The 21,016-nt window shown below is 41.9% G+C and overlaps 1 protein-coding gene across 1 annotated transcript in view; it reads right to left on the minus strand.

Moving 5' to 3' along the window:
• LOC145391362 (uncharacterized) overlaps positions 1–21,016 on the minus strand; it is a 91,800-nt gene that overhangs the window by 37,982 nt on the left and 32,802 nt on the right. The window contains exons 2-7 of the mRNA XM_080265960.1: positions 12,520–12,601; positions 10,610–10,629; positions 6,216–6,385; positions 4,802–4,906; positions 2,327–2,471; positions 730–882 (exon numbers count right to left, since the gene is read on the minus strand). Coding sequence (XP_080122086.1) covers positions 730–882; positions 2,327–2,471; positions 4,802–4,906; positions 6,216–6,385; positions 10,610–10,629; positions 12,520–12,601 — 675 coding nt within the window. The remainder of the gene's footprint in view (positions 1–729; positions 883–2,326; positions 2,472–4,801; positions 4,907–6,215; positions 6,386–10,609; positions 10,630–12,519; positions 12,602–21,016) is intronic.

Here is a 21,016-nt window from a genome sequence, read left to right on the forward strand (position 1 = left end):
AATCAAGTCATGAGAGAATATTAAAGAAAGTTAGAGAGGTTAGGGAAGTTTGGATGGATTATGGACGACTGACGTTTATGATAGATCAGGCGAGGTCAGGGTAGGAAGGGTGGACTAGGGTAGGTTAAGTGAGAGGATATTAAGGTAGGGTAGATTAAGTTCGAGTAGGTGAGAGGAAGGTAGGATGCGGTGGATTAAGTTAGGGTAGGCGAGAGGAAGGTTTGATGGGGTAGACTGAGTTAGGGGTAGTGGAGGAATACTATAGTAGGATAGATTAGGATAGGTCAGGGACGGGAGGTAATAACAGGAAAAAATAGGTGAGAAATACTGATTAAAATTCGTCGTGGTAGATCAGTATGGGTAGTTGTAGATTCAGATTATTTCGAAATCCAAAACTCATTCAGTAACCCACTCCTGCACAACTGATCCTCACCTACCACAACAACTATACTTCTTTCATTTTAACTTGGCAAAGATTTCCGTCCTTTTGTAGTTATTTTCACGTATCTTAGTGATATAAAAATACAGTGTGACAGCCATATATCTGTTCAATAACACTTCTTTGTGACTAGCATCTTATTCTAGTGTTAATCATTTGGTAGAACTCAGGATTCAGGATGGAGTGAAAGCAATTTTAGGCTAAGTTAGATTATGAAGATGAGTCGCTGTAAACACCACACCTGCCACAGCCATCACATCTACCACAACTACCACAATCACCACACTTACCTGTATCTCCCCTCCATCGGCTTTTCTATCAACGTCATAACTAATAGATATAGCGCTATTTTTGTTGTTATTGTTGTTGTTGCTGGTGTTGGTGTTGGTGGTGGTCGTGCTGCTCGTGGTGGTGGTAGTGCTGTTGTTGCTACTGCTGCTGCTGTTGTTGCTGTCGTTATTTTTATTGTTGTTGTTGTTGTTGTTGTATCGGAATGTGAGATGAACTTCATTTGGATTTATTCTTTCTTGTTCTGTAAAAAAATATTTCAGTTAGAAAATAGGTGGCGTCACACACACACACACACACACACACACACACACACACACACACACACACACACACACACACACACACACACACACACACACACACACATTTATCTCTCAAAGAAAAATATTATTGCCTGCTCTCTCTCTCTCTCTCTCTCTTCGCATTCTTCTGGCCTCTTCTTCTTTATGACTTTTTGTCGTTCTGTGCCTCTGTTTTATTTTTCCATTTCTTTTTTTACTTCTGTTTTCCTCTCTCTGTCGATCTATCTACCTGTGTCTGTCTATTTGTCTCTATCTCTCTCATTGTCATAATTATTAGGCAATAGTAATTCTCTCAGTCACTCTCTGTATTTGTCGTATTGCCTGTTTGTTTATATTTATGTCTCCCTGTCTTTCCCATTGTTATAGGTATCGAGCACATACATCCATACGTAATACATACATACATACGTAAATGCATATATACATACATACATACGTTAATTCATACATATATACATACATACATACAAAGGCTCACCCACCTTGGGAGTACCTCCTAGCCAGTCCAGTTCTCTCCACCGTCAGCTCCTTCAGCGTCTCCTCCTCCCTCACCTCCATGCTCACCTCCACCCCGTCTCCTCCCTCCACCTGCTGAGGGAGAGAGGGGGAGAAATCACCCTGGCGGTTTTTCACTTTTGCTGCTGCCCAGTTATTTTATTTAGCTTAAAACAAAACAGCGTGAAGAGTTACAAAAATCACTCTTAATCCCCTTAGTGGGATTTGCTTTTTTAATATTAGTTTTGTAGTAACTCTTCCTCTGCGATTCATCTTCGTTTATTATACCATAACCCTGCCTTGATGGTAGCGACCATCATCCACTCAGTGTAGAATAATATTCTAAGTGGCTTCGGCGATTTAGTAACTCCTCTTCCTAAGCTATTAATGCTGCACAGTGCATTCAGCATCCTCCTGTATGTTAGTAATGTAAACCATGTCGAAACTGACACGATCATCCACTCAGTGTAGTGCTGCCTACTTCTTCCTTCCCCTGTCTCATTCTATCTCTGTGTCTGCTCTCCTCTTTTCCTACTTCTTGCTTCCTTCCTGTCACTTTGTATTATTCTTCTTTCTACGTCAGGTGGCTCTACACAGAGTGACAAGACTTAGTGGTTTCATGTAACCCCGGAAGCCATTACCAGCCCTGGATGGCAGCCTTATAACCAGAAGTCTCGTGATTATACCAGTTAATAATGCCAAACTAATACCAACCCTACCAAACCCTTCATAATACCAAACTTACATCAACACTACCAAACCCCGTGTGTTCCCCAAAAGTACTTCCCAATGTACTAACCGTGTAGGGCGGGAGGTAGAGTGTACATGTATAGGCGCCGTGTATTCTCTCCAAGAGCTGTTCGTAGGTGAGGTAGAAGGTGGCACTCTCTCCTGGCCCTACCCTGGCACTGGCACGGAACCTCTGAGTCTCGCGTAGGGTGGATCTGGGGGATACATGGACAGATAGATATATAGATAGATAAAGGGAGAGAGAGAGAGAGGGGGGGGATTAATATGGAACTTACATATGGCCCTATTGTTTGGCACCGAAGCTGAACAAAAGAGCCTTACAATGCCCTGGCTTGGAGGTAGAGGGGACTACAGCAGAGGCAGGTATGGTGTGTTTGTTCTTAGTATATAATTAGATAATGTTCTACTAGTCTTGGAAATTATTCAAGAGAAACACACAAGGTTGTTAATTAGAGAGAATAGGCAAAGGCACAGCGAGATTCGATCTTGACCTTTGATTTTGCCCTTGACTGACTTGCACCCATATCCAGTCACCTCCTCACACCCCTCAACACAATACCTGGGCCAGTTTGACCAAATCGGATCAGGCGTTCATGAGATAAGGTCGACTCTTGACATTTGACCTTGGCCCATGACCTTGAACCCTTAACCAGTCTACTCCAAAAATCGGATCACATCTTCCCAGATCCACTCACAATGTAATTGTTAGTTTTGATCTGAACTGAACTAAGCGTTGATGAGATTTTTTGTTAACGTACATACATACGTAAATACATACATACATATATAAATACCTACCTACCTACCTACCTACATACATACATACATACATACTTATACATACACATATACATAAATCCATCCATCCATCCATCCATCCATCCATCCATTCACAAATATATACAGTACATATATACATATATATATATATATATATATATATATATATATATATATATATATATATATATATATATATATATATATTTATATATATATATGCAGTATACTTACATACATACATGTACACACATTCCTGCCTACATATACGCACATGCATACATATGTAGACCCATTCACAGAAACTGACTCATCATAAAGGCTACGCCTGCAGCGTGGCCAGCTTATAGCGAAGTGCTGACACTTTTCCAGATACCGAGGAGATGAGGGGAAGATTGGTGAAGGGAAAAATAAAAATAACGTATGTGTGCGAACTGAAAGTAGAGAGTAAGAAGATGGGTAGGTAAATAAATGGATAGAGAGATAAGTGGGCATATAGATGAACTGATACGTGGATGGATATAGTCATGCATACATACACTAACAGATAGGCACATGGGTGGATAAATTGATTTGTAGGAAGATAAATGAACTTATGTCTAGAGAGGTAAATTAGTAAAACGACTGATTGATTAACTGAATGACTAAATAATAACTGATGACTTATTAATTACTGATGACTGATTTATTGTTGTACGCAATCTTATTTTATTTTGTACTCTTCCTTATTTTGTACCCTGCCTCGTTTGCACTCTACCTCATTTTAAACACTATCTCCTCTTGTACTCTTCCTCCTTAAGTACTCTACCTCATTTTGTATTTTTTTAATCTGCCTTATCTTGCGTTCCTTATTTTGTACTCCTTTTCATTTTGTACTCCTCCTCATTTTGCACTCCTTCTCATTTTGTACACTAATTAATTCGTACTTATACCATTTTGCACATTGTGTGATGTGAGGACATGTTTGACCTTCTCCCTCATTGCTGACTGCACTCTGTAATGTGGGATGCAGGCTAATCACATCGAACAATTACAGATGTTCCATACATTGATCGTCTTAACTCAGGGGCGTGCTAACAGCTTCGTCTACTGAGTTCTAACAATATGACCCTTATTAGTATAGTCATTAATATTTGTTCTTAGTAGCCGAGGTTCGTCGTCTAGTCAGATTAGGAGGCTTGCTAGCACGTCTGCCTTACTAGCTGATTATTGCATATGGCATCAAACTGTTTTTTTATATATATATATTTTAGCCAACTGCGTCAATAGTGAAAGAAAATATTTATCATGCAAAACAATACTGAGCATAATACAATATGGAAGCGATGTTACAAAACCTATTCAGCCAGTGGGGATACACACCAAAGCTAAAGTTGTGTGTGTGTGTGTGTGTGTGTGTGTGTGTGTGTGTGTGTGTGTGTGTGTGTGTGTGTGTGTGTAGGAAAAATTGTTAGCTATTTCACCATGACAACCTCCCCTCTCTGTGCCTCCCTTCTACAACCCTCGATGCTCTCCTGCCCTCTCTGTGACCTCTTCCCTCTCCCCCTTTCTCTGTGCATCCCCCCCTTCTGTGCTTCCTGCCTTACCATTGTCCCCCTGCCTCTGTGTCTCCCCCCTCTTTTCCTACCTCCTTGCCCCTCTTCTCCCCCCTTTCTGTGTCCTCCTGCCCCATGTCTCACTATTGCCTCCCTTCTCTTCTCTGGTTTTCTCCTTCATTTTGTGTCCCCCTTGCCCCCCGTCTTACCGAGCTCCCTTGTTCCCTGCACCGTCCCGTGGTGTGGTGGTGGTGGTGGTGGTGTGTCGTCTCTTGCCCCTCACTACAGTCGTCGTGTTCCGCCCTCCCGCCTCGCTGTGGGGAACGGGGAAAGAACTAATTTAATGTAGAAAGGAACTTAACTCCTTCAATCTGGTGACGTATTTTAGTTATTTATTCTTGTGGCCTTCAGATAATTTTCTTCAGGTTTGGGGAGGACCTCTTGGAATGAAAGAATTAATGAAGGCGGTATCTAACACCTCCAGTTGCAAAAGTCTATCCCAAATTGAAGGAAATCGTCTGGAGATAGCAAAACTTTGATACAAAATACGCCATCATACTGAAAGGTTTAAGGGCCGTATTCTAGGTGGGGTAAGAGGCTTTGTAGCAGCTCTTCCTTGGCGATTTATTTTGTATATTGCACAGAACATTCTCTTGGGCGCCATTTATATCGTGTTGACATCGACTTGCCATGAATCAGTTACATACAGAACGATATAAAAGCTTAATGCGTAGAATAATTCGCTTACTAAAAGTTTCTACGAAAACGTTTAGAACAGGACCCATGCCTTTTACTTCCCAGCATCACAGATACTCTCATGTTCATTGTCACCTTTGGGAGCATTATAAAAAATGTAAAGTCCATAGATACTCCCACCGTCCCAGTTGCTCTTCTGCCAACCCATTCATTCACCCAACCAGCTGCATACCATCTACCCACCTCCTGATACACCCAATACCCAACCATCCACCCACTTACCTATAGCTAACCATCCATCCATCTTCCTAACTATCTGTCCCTCTACTTACCCACCTACCCATCTAACCATTCCCCGAACCACTTACCCATCATTCACCCACCTATCCACCTAGCGACACACCCATGTATCCTCCACTCATCTACCTACGTACCTAGCTTACCACCCACCTACCTAATTAACTATTCATCTCCCTATCCACCCATCTTCCCACCTAATTATTCCTCTAACCACATACCCACTCATCCACCCACTAGTCTAACATCCACCTCCCTACTCACCTTGCCTACCATCTACCCATCCACATATCCACCCATCCACAGAGTCAGTCCACCCGTAATCCAACCGTCCATCCATACATCAGTCCACCCACACTGTCCACCCGTGATCCATCCATCCATCCATTCATCTATCCCCTACCCAGCCATTCATCCATCTACCTATCTAACAGTCAATCCACCCACAGTAATTCAACCCATCCGTCTATCCATCCACCCAACTATTTACCTACCTACTCACCAGTCCAGTCACATATCCACCTACCCACAGTCATTCATCCCATCCATCCATTCATCCATCCATCCATCCACCCACAGAATCATTCAACCCATCCATCCATTCTTTCATCCATCCATCCATCCACCCACATAGTCAACGCCGATACGAAGGCTTGTGCAGGCAACAGGAGTGCAATGTGTACGTGGCTGCTGTCTGGGTCCGGGTTGCGTAGTTGCAGTGTGAACTCCGTAGTGACGTAGCGTAGCGTGATGGCAGTCCGTATACGCACCCTACGCAACTCACCACGCCATCCGCAGCTCTGTGAGGGGGGGGAGGGTAGTTTAGGGTGTGTGTGTGGAGAGAGAGAGAGAGAGAGAGAGAGAGAGAGAGAGAGAGAGAGAGAGAGAGAGATTTAAATGGGGAAGAGAGACGGATAGGCAGTGTAACAAAGAGAGAGGGGAGGTTAAGTGGGGAAAGGAGACGGATAGGCAAAGTAAGAGAGAGAGAGAGAGAGGGAAGATAACAGGCTGGGATGCTGATGCTGATGATGATGTTAAGTCGAGGGTAACGAGCTAATTAATTTGTTAAGTAAGGATTAACTATATTATCGTAACTTTACCCTCGCACGGAGTAAAAATTATGTCGGTGTTTATGTACCTAGGGAGCTATTGATGGAATATAGTGGCACTGGGAGAGTAATTATTATCATATCATCATCATCATCATCATAACATCATCATCGTTTTCATCAGTCATCATTATCACCGTCATCATTATGGTCATTATCATCATCACCATCATCACTAACATAACATCATTACCATCATTATAATCATCATCATCGTAACATCATCGTTTTCATCAATCATCATCATCATCATCATTACAGTCACCATCATCATCATCATAGTTTTCTTCTCTAAAATCTAAACAATGGAAAGGATCCAGGAAGAACAGTTAAAGAAAATATTAAAATAAAAAATTCTATAAAACCATACAACCCAGTGATGAATAAAAAAGGCAGTACATATCCACCCACTCATCGCCACCGTATCACCTCTTCCTAAGTGATTTGTTTTGCATATTACCCCTTCCCATTCTTCTGTGTGTTATTTGTGTCTTTGAATATCGACATGAAGAGAATGCTGAGGTGCAATGTCCGAGATAAATCGCTTAGGATGGGGAACTGCGAAATCTCCATCTCCACTTAAAATGCTTGACCTATGAGGAGGACGCCGAGCATTTTGGAGGTTTGGATGATGAAGGAGTGGATGTGTGGTAAGTGGGTGGATGTGTGGTAAGTGGGTGGATGTGTGGAGAGTGGGTGGATGTGTGGTAAGTGGGTGGATGTGTGGTGAGTGGGTGGATGTGTGGTGTAGTACTGTAGTTATAGTAGTAGTAGTAGTAGTAGTTCCAGATTCATCTGAAATGCGAACCTGGTGGATTGCAGGCTGAAATTGTCTCCCTGCGGTCCACCAGTCCTGTGTAAGACAACCGTAGCATGTATTCAATAAAGAAGGTGGGTGTTGGCTCCGAAGTAGTGGCATGTGAAAGTATAGCACATAGGAAGTCTCCTAGGCCTCAGGGAAAGGGCTGTGAAACCAGTGCCGAGTAGGAGACAAAAAAAAAAGTACTTCTATCGGGGAATAAAGAGGGAGCTGAGAGACGTTTGCATAAAGAGGCAGTGGAGCCGCCTGGTTATATCGGGGCCTCCATGTAAAGGCATCCTCCCACTCCCTCCTGAGGATAACAAGAATAAAATGAAAAAACGGTCATGAGAGGGGTGGGTTTGGTTAGGGTCGTACAGAGTAAAAATGAAGGAAAAAACGCAAATTGCTTCTCTCCTTACATACCCAGTTCTAAAGAAAGTCTAGTAATTAAAAACGGCTTCGAACAGTATCCTGTAGTTACCCTTAATCACGACCATTCACATTTTCTTTTCTCCTACCTGGGCGCCATATTTATAAAGGAACAAACAAGCTTTACTTTACGGCAGATAAGTCTTGGTGGCCGTCCATTATCACAGGAATTACTTTGTTTTTCACTCCGGTAGTCACTCTGTCTTCGCTCCAACGTATATGGTGAGTGTATGAGTGAGGGGAAAAACCGAAACGCGAAATACTAAACAAAACTCAGCCTTAAGAGAGTTTGTGGATACCGTCCGAACCCATAATGGAAGTGCTGTAATTATCGGTAAAAACTTTCAAGAAAACTCCTTGACTCGGTGATTAAGACGTGTTTTGGGTTAATTATTTCTTGAATGAGGAAAATGTTGGACGAGTAATTAGAGTTGGAGCTAAAACGTGGCTGTAGGTTTTCTGTGAATTGCGCTTCGTATCTCGTTTTCTCTCTCTCTCTCTCTCTCTCTCTCTCTCTCTCTCTCTCTCTCTCTCTCTCTCTCTCTCTCTCTCTCTCTCTCTCTCTCTCTCTCTCTCAAACAAACAAACAAACAAACAAATTACCCAAGATAGTCGTATTTTTACACACACACACACACACACACACACACACACACACACACACACACACACACACACACCGCTCGCTGGTGCAGTGGTAACGTTCCCGCTTGCCAACTGGTGGACGGGAGTTCGCGCCTCGCTCAGGTTGCGAAAAGTTTCACTGACGAAGTGGGTGGTTACTGTCCCCCTGGAGCAAGGGGACGGGTGTGTGCGTGTGTGAAGGTCACAGCCTTGCCCTTAGATCGGACTATATGAGCTCTCAGCTCCCTTCCGGGAGGGTAAAAGCTGACGATCACGACCATCAAGTGATCCTGACCGACCCGGTGAATTACACACACACACACACACACACACTTATTTACGCATTTCTAGAACTTCTGGAGTGAAAACGAAGAACAAAAAAAAAAAGGACAGGAAGTAGGAATAATGACAAAACTGGGAAGAAGAGAATGGCTATTGCATACAAAAGGAAAGAGCGTGAAAAGAAATAGAATAGATCGACTGGGAGGTGGAAAGCTAGAGTTGATATAGGGAAAGAAGTGAGATAGATGGATAGATAGATAGACAAAGACAGACAAACGACGAATAGACTGAGATAAATAAAGAGAAAAAAAGATACGTAAAAGCAATTAAGGGGTGTAAGGGACATTTTGCCTTTAGCACCGAGCAACAAGGTAAAAAAACATGGAGTGAAATAAAATAAAACTCTTCCTCCCCCTTCCAAACTTCACACACACACACACACACACACACACACACACACACACACACACACACACACACACACACACACACAATGCCGGGAGCGAATATGAACTCTGGCAGATGTGGAAATATACCGTGGTTAAAAACTCGACGAAGCTGAGAGGGTAAGAAATATTTCATCACATCCTCAAGTAGAAGCTGAATTTTCCAGTTTAAACTCTACACCTTCGCTTCACGAGTGCGGGGTTCATGTTCTGATTGGCGTGCGAGTGCGTGCGTGTCTGTCTGTGTGAACGAGACAATTGAAAGAGGTTTTATCTAATTTCAGCATCACATGGTGGAAGGCTTGAAGGACAGCCAATTTGCTCACCTATTAATTTTTATAAGAACAGGTCGAAGGTCGAGGTCACAGGGCTACGTCAAACGCTGGCATAGCAAAATCAACTTCTCTTACACAGTTTAGACCGAACTTGGGGAATGCTCTTTTACTTACTCTCAATTTCATACGACTCAGATGCGCTCTTAATTACTCTCTTAGCCTCGTATGACTCTCAGATGCGCTCTTAATTACTCTCTTAGCCTCGTATAACTCAAATGTGCTCTTAATTGCTCTCTTAGCTTCGTATTTTTAAAATGCAAGGAAGGAGGAACCAAAGATCAGAAGTATGTAAGATTGTTCCCACCACAAAAAAACAAGAACAGGATAACAGAGAGCCAAATTCAAGATCTGCTCATTTCGAGGTGCCTGGAAACACTGCGTTTGTAAGACTGGAGGTCATACATACTCAGCAGGAAATGCACATAGAGGAAGACAGTTCCAGAGTTGACCAGTTTCATACATGAAGGACAAGTAGTAACGGTTAACTCCTGCTTTAGAGAGTTTGACAGAAAAAGGATAAGAGTTTGTTACTAGACGTGTGCTACGTGCCCGCCATAGGAAGGATGCAAACGGACAGTTCAGAGGAGCAGTGATCATAGAAGAGGCGGTAGAAAAGAGATTAAGATGTAACAGTGCGGCGAAGAGACGGAGGTTGAAGGGAGCCAGGAAGAGCAGGAGAGTTAATGAGACGAAAAACTTTTGACTCCACTTTGCTGAGAAGAGCTTACGTGGGGAGTCTCCTGCCACGAATGACTCAGTGACTCAAATGCACTCTCAATTACTCTCTCAGCTTCGTATGATCCAAATGCGCTCGTAATTACTGTCTCAGTCTCGTATGACTCTCAGATGAGCTTTTAATTACTCCCTCAGCCTCGTCTGACTCTTTCTCTCTCTCAGCTGAAAAGAATCATTAGGCTTTAGCTGCGAAATAATACTAGAGTTGCTCCTACCATTTGAGGCTTAATTGTGACTCAGCTGTCAGGCTCCTATGACTAACTCTCAGCTGCTCAGAGTAGTCTAACAAGTGCGGGAATAGATTAATAGAGTTCTTCGGACCATGAGAGGGTTAAGTTATTGATTCTGTGGTAGGTTCCGGAAGAAACAAGACAGAATAAGGGCGGAAAGAAGAAACTGAACCGAATATAAACACTTCACAACAATGCTACTTTTTGTTGTTAATTTCTGTTGCCTATGGACGATTTTACTTAGCTTAGGTGAGACTTTTCAAACTGGAGAGATTAGACAAAGCCGTCATTAACCCGTCCAGTGAGAGACATCTTCCCTGTGTTGAGGAAAGTAGCGAGAAATTAGCAGGAATTTACACGTCATTGTCGTGAAAATGTTAGATTGCCCTGGGGCGTCGTACCCCTTCAGTCCGATGATTTTTTTTTTTTTTTACCTCCTCCAGCAAAGTTGGAGGAGGTTATGTATTCACATGTGTTGTCTGTTTGTTCAGTTGTCCACACGATATCTCCAAAAGTTCTCCATGAATTTCAATGAAATTTTGTGGAAGGGAAGGTCATGGGCCAAGAAAAAATTGATTAAAGTTTGGGACTGATCCGGATCCGGATCTAGATCCTATGTATCCCGCATACTGCAAGTTCTTAATGAACTTCAATGAAATTTTGTGGAAGGGTGGGCCATGGCCCAGGAAAGAATTGATTAATCTGGGGGGCGGCTCCGGATCCGTAGCCGGCATTGGAGGAGGTATGCGCGCTCTGAGTTTCGACGTTTCGTTTTTAAAGGCTCCAACATGCTTGCATGTGTCGGCCTTGGTCACCTAATGGCGGCTCTCCACGCTGCACGATCCATTGTGCTTTCAAGTTTTTAGTTGTGGTCTCCTCAGGCAATTTTATTAAGCTATGTGGAAACTTTTCGAACTGAAAGGGCTAGATACAGCCTTTATTAACCCCTTCACTACCCCCTCCTCCCCCTCCTCCTCTTTCTCCTCCTTCTTCATCTTCTTCTCCTCCTCCTCCTCCTTCTCCCCCTTTTCCTTCACCTCATCCCCCTCCCCCTCATTCTCCTCCTCCTTCTCCTCCTTCTTCTAGTCCATAAATATTGTGTAACCTGGCTTTTCCAGAAATGAAGTCCTCCATTCCAACTTAGTTTCTGAGACTTTTAAAACGAAAATCAACCTCTTAAAGTTGTAAAGTTCTTAATCGACCGAGCGATTTTTTTTCACAGCCCACAAGGCAAGTCTCACCCCAACTGAATTATTATTATTATTATTATTATTATTATTTTTATTATTGTCTTTGCTGTTGTTGTTGTTGTTGTTCACCTATCACCATAGGTGGATCTATGTATCCGTCATTAATTATTATTATTCCACCACTTTTCTTCTCCGATTTACATCAGTAAGGATGTACTGCACCATGACATCAGTACACTAGCCAATTCTGAGTGACCTTGACCTACTTTTCAAGATCACAGGTCCAAAAATGTAAAAAATTCATGTTTTTTCAACCTCAGTTTACTCCAGAACTATTATAGATATATGAACTAGGAAGGAAATCTCGTGTTAAAATTATCTTCCAAACATTTATATGGAAAAAAAACTGCAGGTCATTCATGCCTGACATTACGATATTTCAGGCACCCCACTTTTCAGTTGTTTTTCTATACAGGAAGGCATTTCTTGTCCCTGGCAATTTTGTCTGATCCTGAATCAGGTCTATACTTTTTTGGTGGCAGTTTAACTGATGGTTTTTGAGTTATTAACAGGTTGTGACCTTCAGCAATATTCTCGTAGGTGGAGATCAGTAACTATCTGTGACAGTTAGTCTTCTAGTTATTATTATGATTACTGTTGTCGTCATCATCATCATCATCATAATGTCTGTCTTAAATTTCTGTCTCCCAATATCTGGAATTTATTCTTCTTCTTGTTCCTCTTACACCTACCGCGGGCGTCGACAGCAACGCCACTACCACGACTAGCGGCCACCACAGCAAGCTTAGCCGTTGATCCATTCTCCTCTCCCACCTGCAAAAGATAATTAATGAACTTAAGAATTGTAATAATAATAATAATAATAATAATAATAATGGGAATGACGATTTAATGTGGTATGGGTAAGTAATAAGTTAGTGTGATGTGCTACGGTACTGAGGTGGTATGGTTTGGTGTGGTGTGGTAAGGTGAAAGGTGGTATAATGTGGTGGTGGTAGTGTGGTATGGTATAGAACGATAATAAGATAGTGAGACGTGATGTGGTGTGCTGTGGTGTGTTGTGGTGTGGTATTGAAATAGTGTGGTGTGGTTTGGTGTGTTGTGGTCAGATAATCAAGCATTGGTGGTGTGGTTTGATGTTGTGTGATAATAAGGCAATGGTGGTGTGGTTTGGTGTGGTGATAATGAGGCAATGGTGGTGTGGTTTGGTGTGGTGTGATAATGAGGCAGTGGTGGTGTGGTTTGATGTTGTGTGATAATGAGGCAATGGTGGTGTGGTTTGGTGTGGTGATAATGAGGCAGTGGTGGTGTGGTTTGTTGTGGTGTTGTTCAGTCAGTAATCATGTATGTGGGATCAGGTGTGTGGATAACTAGGTGTCTGAATGATAAGTTGACAATCAGGTTTGTGCAGAATCAGATGCTTAGATTAGCAAGTGTCTCGATTTGGGCTTGTGTGTGTGTGTGTGTTCTAAGACCTTGAGAGAGAGAGAGAGAGAGAGAGAGAGAGAGAGAGAGAGAGAGAGAGAGAGAGAGAGAGAGAGAGAGAGAGAGAGAGAGAGAGAGAGAGAGAGACCCTCTTTCTACGTTCCCTACTTGTAAATATAACCTTGTATCATTAGCTAGGGCAAAACAGGTAAGCCATCCCAGTAAGGTTAGTTCTTGAAACTTAATTAACTTCGTCAGGCGTTGGCAAGAAGAAAATCATATAGGGATGACTATACTAAGGTGGTTAATAGAGAGTGAGTCTGTCCCCTTCACTGAGAGATCATTCCTAAGCTGAATAAATATCGTATGATGATAGGAAGATTAATGTGGAGAAGGTGTCATCGTACTGAAGGGATCGACAGGCATGAAACGTGCAATTGAGCTGCGGTGAAAATGTGTAAAAGTTGTGGTAGAACTGTGGCAGCTATAATAGTAGAACTGCGGTAGATACACTAGTGGAACTGCGGGAGATATTATCGTGGCTGTGTGGTAGATATAATGACAGAACTGTGGTATATATAATGGTATAACTGTGGCAGAGCTGTGGTAGTAATATGAGGGCTCCAGCCATCGTCTCCGCACGACCGAGTTTCCAACCGTGCATCAAAGTTCTTGATCGGCATTCAGAACTACCACCGACCAGACAGGATTAGCACAGAGGTGACGGTGGGTACGTTTGTGGACTGGATACTTTGCCCTTTCTGCTGATTTGAGCACTGGGTTGGAGAGGAGAGGTTCTGGGATAATTAATGGATAGATTGCTATGCTGGGAAAAGGTGAAGGAGAATGCTGTGGCAGAATACCGCTGAGACGTGGAGGTGAAAACTGGATGAGGTGAAAGAATATATGTGACTGTTATACTGCAGCTGAATCAAAATGAGGTGGAAAAGTATGTCCTAGTAAAGACTAGGTTGTAAGCAAGTCAGGGTATGAAGGAAGAGTAAATAGAGAAGGGCCAGCCGCTAATGGATCGCAGGTGAGTCAGGATATGATTTATGAATGCAGGACTGACAGTAATTGGGTTAGGTGAAGTGGAAGATTATATTGGATGGAATATTGGGAGGGAATGAAGCACAGCTGTTGAGTCAGAGTAGGATGATAATATATATAGTTTGTTGTAAGGTAGAATGCATGGAATAAAGATCTGCATTTAAGAGAAGATAAGGTGGAGGATATATATTGTGAAAAGATGATTTGGGATGGAATTAAGAGGAAAGAGTTGTGCCAGGATCAGATGGAAGGACTTGTATTGTTCGTAAGGTGGACTGGGATGGAATGAAGAACTACCTTTGAGTGGGATAGGATGGAAAGGTGTGTACTGTATGGTGTTCTGCGATGAAGGGTGACAGTTGATCCAGCATAAGACGGTAGAATGAGAATGAATAAAAGACCACAGTATAACTAGGATAAAGTGAAAGAGACAATAGGTGAACCAGGATAAGATAGCAAGATAAGCATTGTGACGGGGAACAGATTGAAATGATGAACTGCATTTGAGCTAATAGACAGAATTGTAGACATTATGAAGTGGAGTAGGTTGGAATGAAGAACCACAACTGAACAGGAATTAAAAAAAATAATAGACACATTACAAAGGGTAGTAGATTTAAGACAGAAAAGAGTACCATGAATTGTTTTGACGGAAGAATTAGACTCACACAAAACTTTTCTGTATGTGGGTATTCCATAAAAGTACCGAACACATAGTATGGGATGGAGTAAGATGGGGTGAAGGACGTCTTGTTGAACCAGAATAAGATGGAATGGTATAATTTAGAGATGTACTGGTATGGAATAAGGGACCAGAGTTGACCTAGGGTAAGATCTTTGTCAATAGTCCCCTAGAAACACCTTTAAGGGGGTGAAAAAAAAAAAAGTGCATAGACAGATAAAAAACTAAACAATTGCTGTAGAAAAATCGGAGAATAGGTACTTAAATCGACACCTGCATATTCAGTCAGACATACATGGATATAGACAGACTACACAAATACAAGGATTAAAAAAAAAAAAAACGAGTTAAAAGAAAAAGTAGACAGATACTAGGACAGAGAGGAAAAACTAAAGACATGATTGACAGAGGATGAATGTGCTCTGGCAAGGATGTGTGTGTGTGTGTGTGTGTGTGTGTGTGTGTGTGTGTGTGTGTGTGTGTGTGTGTGTGTGTGTGTGTGTGTGTGTGTGTGTGTGTGTGTGTGTGTGTGTGTGTGTGTGTGTGTGTGTGTGTGTGTGTGTGTGTTAAGTGCAACTCCACCCTTATTGTGTCCTTGTCTATACTCTCTCCTCCTACACTCCTGCTATCTTTTGTGTATGTATGCGTGTGTGTGTATGTGTGTGTGTGTGTGTGTGTGTGTGTGTGTGTGTGTGTGTGTGTGTGTGTGTTTATTTATATGTATATGTCCATCTCTGTATGTGTTTGCATATGTGTAAATCTGTGGTCATGCGTTTGTGTTTTTGTGTGTGATCTGTGTTTTTATGTATATGTGTATATCCGTATGTGCGCGTGTGTGGGGGAGCTCGCTCCGTGGTTGTGTATGGATTTATGTGTACACTGTATCTGTATGTGTACGTGTGTGTGTGTGTGTGTGTGTGTGTGTGTGTGTGTGTGTGTGTGTGTTTGCTTGCTTGTGTGTTTGTGCGGCTGAGTTGAAGAGTGTTTCTGTATATTTCAATATGTCTGTGGATATTAGTGCATCTGTGCATATGTGTATGAGTATGCTTTGTGTATGTGCTTCGTGTGCGTGTTTTGTGTTTACCTATTTATATATATATATATATATATATATATATATATATATATATATATGTGTGTGTGTGTGTGTGTGTGTGTGTGTGTGTGTGTGCGCATTCATATAGATAGATAGATAGATAGATAGATAGGTAGATGTGTGTGTGTATGTGTTCATAACTATGCATGCATTTCTGTATTCTCGTCTGTATGTGTGATCATGTGAAATAATGCTGACGAAGGACGCGGGAATTAAGAAACAAAGTATCCAGTGAAGGGGAATAGGGAGAAATAAAAGGATGAGGGGAACTAAAGATTGTGGAGGAGAAAGAAAATAAGAAACAGAATATATGGAATTAGGGAGTAAGGAACAATACTTGGAAAACAGAAATTAAGGAAAGGGTAAGTGAGGAGTGAGGCAGAGATTGAAAGACACGTGAAATTCAGAAGCAATACAAGGAATAGAGAAATAAGGGACAGAATATACGGAAGAGAATGATAAGGGACAGAATATAAGGCACAGAGAAATAAGAGATAGAGTATAAGGGACACGGAAATAATGGACGAAAAATAAGAGACAAGGAAGTGAGGAACTTAATATGAGTAATTGAGGAATGAGGGGGGAAAGTATAAGGAAAAGGAAAATATAAGGCAGATTATAAGGAGTAGGTACAAAAGAGACTGAGAAGAATAGGGAACTAAGGAAGAGATTAAAAAGGAAGAGGGAAATAAGAGGCAGAATAAAAGGAACAAGAAAAAAAGGACGGAATATGAGGAACAGGGGGGTGAGAAACAGCAGGAATAGGCAAATTATGAAGAATGGAGAACTGAGGAACAAATTGTAAGGAACATGAAGATACAGAAAACACACACACACACACACACACACACACACACACAACTAAGCATAAAAGGAATAGAGAAACATATGTAAATCAGCAAGTGAGTCACACCAGTAGCTATCCAATCTCCTTTCCATTTCCCAAGCCTCTCCTCATCAGTTCCATACTCAACCCAGTTTGACCTGAGTTATACTAGGCCTCGTCTCGGATTCACAAACAGACTTACGATGGAGTCTTTGTCGCAACTAAGAATGGCTTTTCCAGGATGAACAAGAGATGTGGAAAGGGTCTACGATCTCCTTTCCTTGTCTTTCCTGCGAGAAATGATGTTGGTAAAAAAGAGTTTGTCTGTGTCGAGCCCTTATATGGAGAGGTGGCTGTTCCTTTACACACACACACACACACACATACACACACACACACACACACACACACACACACACACACACACACACACACACACACACACACACATGTCCACCTCTACGAAGAAAACGGCACACTGATGGGGAAGGAGGGGAGGGGTGTCTTAAGTAACAGTCCAAATTAAGGACGTTCTTCAGAATCTTGGGACTTGTACTGAATGGTAAGTAAGGCATCTAAATAAATATAAATGAGGGTAGGGAGTTTCAGCGGATCCCTCTAATATCCTCTTCAATGATTTTGTTACCCTGGGTGTTGGTCCCTGTAAAAAAAAAAAAAAAAAAACTAATGTGGTTTGATTCAGTAGGTGATTTTGTGAATCTCTCTCTGTCTGTCTGTCTCTGTCTCTGTCTGTCTGTGTGTCTGTCTGTCTGTGTGTCTGTCTGTCTTTCTCTCTCTCTCTTGGGGAATTGAAAGTGGAACTCCGGAGAGGGTTGACATAATTCTCGTAAAGCTTCTTACTGTGTGTGTGTGTGTGTGTGTGTGCGTGTGTGTGTGTGTGTGTGTGTGTGTGTGTGTGTGTGTGTGTGTGTGTGTGTGTGTGTGCGCCATCCTCGGTCCCTAATCTACCTTCGCCCCTGACCTCTCTCACTACATAAAAAAAAAAAGAGTATAAACAACAGAAGCTTAAGGTACAGCAAAACATGGTAGTTCGTGGTAGAGAACATGGCGGTGGTAAGACTAAAGCTCCTGAACACTATACTCCTTTTATCTTAACTTAGCACAGATTTTTGTCCTTCATTTCACATAACTCGATGATAAAACTGCTGGGGCTCTGCATGTTTTTCATAACTTCTTCGTGACTAGCATCATATTCTGGTGTTAATATTCTGATACAATTTAGTAGTCGAGACGAAGAGATGGCAATTTTGGGCCAAGGTAAAGGAGAAAATGGAACAAATTGTGCAGCTGTATTTCGTGTAGCCTACACGGGAGTCAGAAGTCAAAGATTGTATCGGATAGTCTGTAGTGGAGGAAATACAGTCAGGATCAAAATTGTGTTTGAGTCAGTGATGGCTAAAGTTACATGCGTCCATTGCCTCTGACTCTTGTGATATAACTTTTAACTCTGACTCTCCCATCATCTGACACTACTTTTGAGCCCTACTGTACGCTCGCCAGGCATAGTTTCTGTCCACTCTGTACCCCTGGAGAGACGCCTTAGTCGGGTATGCATCAAGACTTGTTTAGGGTAGTTTGGAGCGCTGGTAGAATGCACGAGTTGCAGTGTCATCGCGAACTGTCCTTTCATGCAGTCTAACAATGCTTTCTCTTTTTTTTGTTGTCTTTCTGTCTCACTGCATCCTCCCCCCCCCCTCTCTCTCTCTCTCTCTCACACACACACACACACACACAATCGGTCTTCATTTCCCTCTAATTTTGAACTCGAGGATGATAAAAAACATGGCTTACCAGCGTACGTACAGTGGCGGACATAAATATTGATCCACTCCATAACGATGAATAGTGAGACGGTGAACAGTGGTTTTTGAAACCCAGTGATATTCATCTTCGTAGACCAATAAACTTTTCAGATTATTGTGGAAAGGTTTTATAACTGTTCGACTGAAATATAGAAAGATAATACTGTCCGCAGATGCATATAGCTTTAATACACACGACAGCATGACTTCCTTGCAAACAAATACATTAAATCGTTGTCAGTATCACATTTCATTATTTTATGGACATTTCATGAGGCAATATACAATCGGAATGATATTAACAAATCTGAAAGTCATTCAGAACAAGCGTATTTATTCTATAGATATTACTGAAGCCAATGTATGAACGGAATAATTCTACGATACAAACATCAGTACATATATTTCATTTTTATGTTAATTTTACTTATTTGTTTATTTATTTATTTATTGACTGGTGGGCACAGGAGAGTGTGTAAAGGTTATACCGCCACGGAAGGAACGTTGGGAGTTTGGTGGACATGGAGAGTGCGTGTTTGTGTTAACTGGACCTTGCCCTGGGCTACCACGGGCACTTGCTCTTAGCGTCCGGGACCCTGCACCAAGGACTTCAGGGCCGTGGTCTAGTGGTCTGTGTGTGTGTGTGTGTGTGTGTGTGTGTGTGTGTGTGTGTTTTACTTTTGTCACGCTGATATTCTATTGCATGCTATATTTGCAAGCCATGCCCATATGAAAAAAAAGATTTGAGAAGCTGCGTGAGAAAATCAAGGAATACCGTGCAAAATAAATGGCTTAGGAAAAGGTGTTGAGGAGCTTCCATTTCAAATCCTCGTCAGTACTCTGTGACCTTGAACATGAGGGAAAGAATGGAAGAGGAACAAGGTGACGGAGCTCAGTGAACAGATGAAGGGGGGATGCATAGAACGAATTTTGCATTTTTTTTTTATTTAAGTCTTCTCAGTCATAGATACCTCACACACGTGTCAAAGGAGCGCCTCAAAGTGAAGGGGTTAAGACCAGAAATGATTTAGGTTTGTTCACCAGGTGCACGAGATACTGAAGAGACGAGCCAAAGGTGGTGGGAGCGTCTAAATCTCTTTGGGGAAGAGTGTTCCGAGAAAGGAGAGATGGAAACAACGCGTTCGTTTCAGACAATTGAATTGCCATCTCTATGATCTCCGGCAGCAGGTTATTTGTTTGACTTAGTTTGTTTGTCTGTCTGTCCCTTGGCAATATTACAAGGAAAAAAAAGTAGGATGGAAATGTACCAGATGTGGATTAAAGCCTACGTAGGCTGCCATACGAAGAATATATATATATATATATATATATATATATATATATATATATATATATATATATATATATATATATATATATATATATATATATATATATATACTGTATTATGCAGGGAAGAAGGAGCCAAATGCCCGAAACCCGCAAGAATGTTCCCTCCAAGAAAAAACAAAAACAAGATAACAGACAGCCTAATTCAATATCCGTCCATTTCGAGATGCCAGAAAGAAGTCACGGGTTGAGATTAAAATGGGGGAGGATACTTCTTTGTGGGAGGTATGTCCTTTCTGAATACCCTTGCAAGGAGTTATATTAAGAGTACAGATTTCTTTCACTTTTGGTTGGCGAGAAAGATAAGCTTGAGTGAGGAGAACTGATACGACTCACCACTTTTGGTTTGTCAATGAGTAATGAGATCTTATTAGGACACAGAAATGCGGTCCCTGTCAGCGGCCACAGACGTGAGGATTGCGGTGAGGTGAGGTGGCGGGTAGAGGCTAATAAAACCACTTCTACTATAATAAGAAGCCGTGCCAAGGCACAGCAAACCCGTCCCCGGCAGTCATTTTAGTGCTGACGTATAAACACAACAGGATAATATCTAGTTAAAGATTTCACGTATCAAATTTGGAGTGGATCGGGTGAAAAGTGACGATTTTATGCCCATTTGAAATTTTTGACCCGGCCTACCTGACATTGACCCCCCTACCGCTAACTGGGTTGTGACCCCCCTGATGTAATGAGGCATGGGTGCAGATTTGAAAGAAACACCTTAAGGTTAGGTTTCATGTCGATATGACGAATTTGAAAGTTATGGCGAAAGAACGATTTTGTTTTTTAACACTTTTTGGCCCTACAGCCTGGGTCTTGGCCCAATTTGGGCCAAAATTTAATCAGGTGTTCAGAAGGTCATAGCCCATCATCCCTGCACTTTTAGTCAAAATCGCACTTGTAGTTTCCGCTTAAAGTTGTTAACAGACAGACAGACGGATAGACCAACCAACCAACAAACAAACAAACAGACAAA

Source organism: Coenobita brevimanus, chromosome 18 (assembly GCF_032717465.1).
Source record: "Coenobita brevimanus isolate Jiangsu-jjx chromosome 18, ASM3271746v2, whole genome shotgun sequence".
NCBI classification, from domain to species: domain Eukaryota; kingdom Metazoa; phylum Arthropoda; class Malacostraca; order Decapoda; family Coenobitidae; genus Coenobita; species Coenobita brevimanus.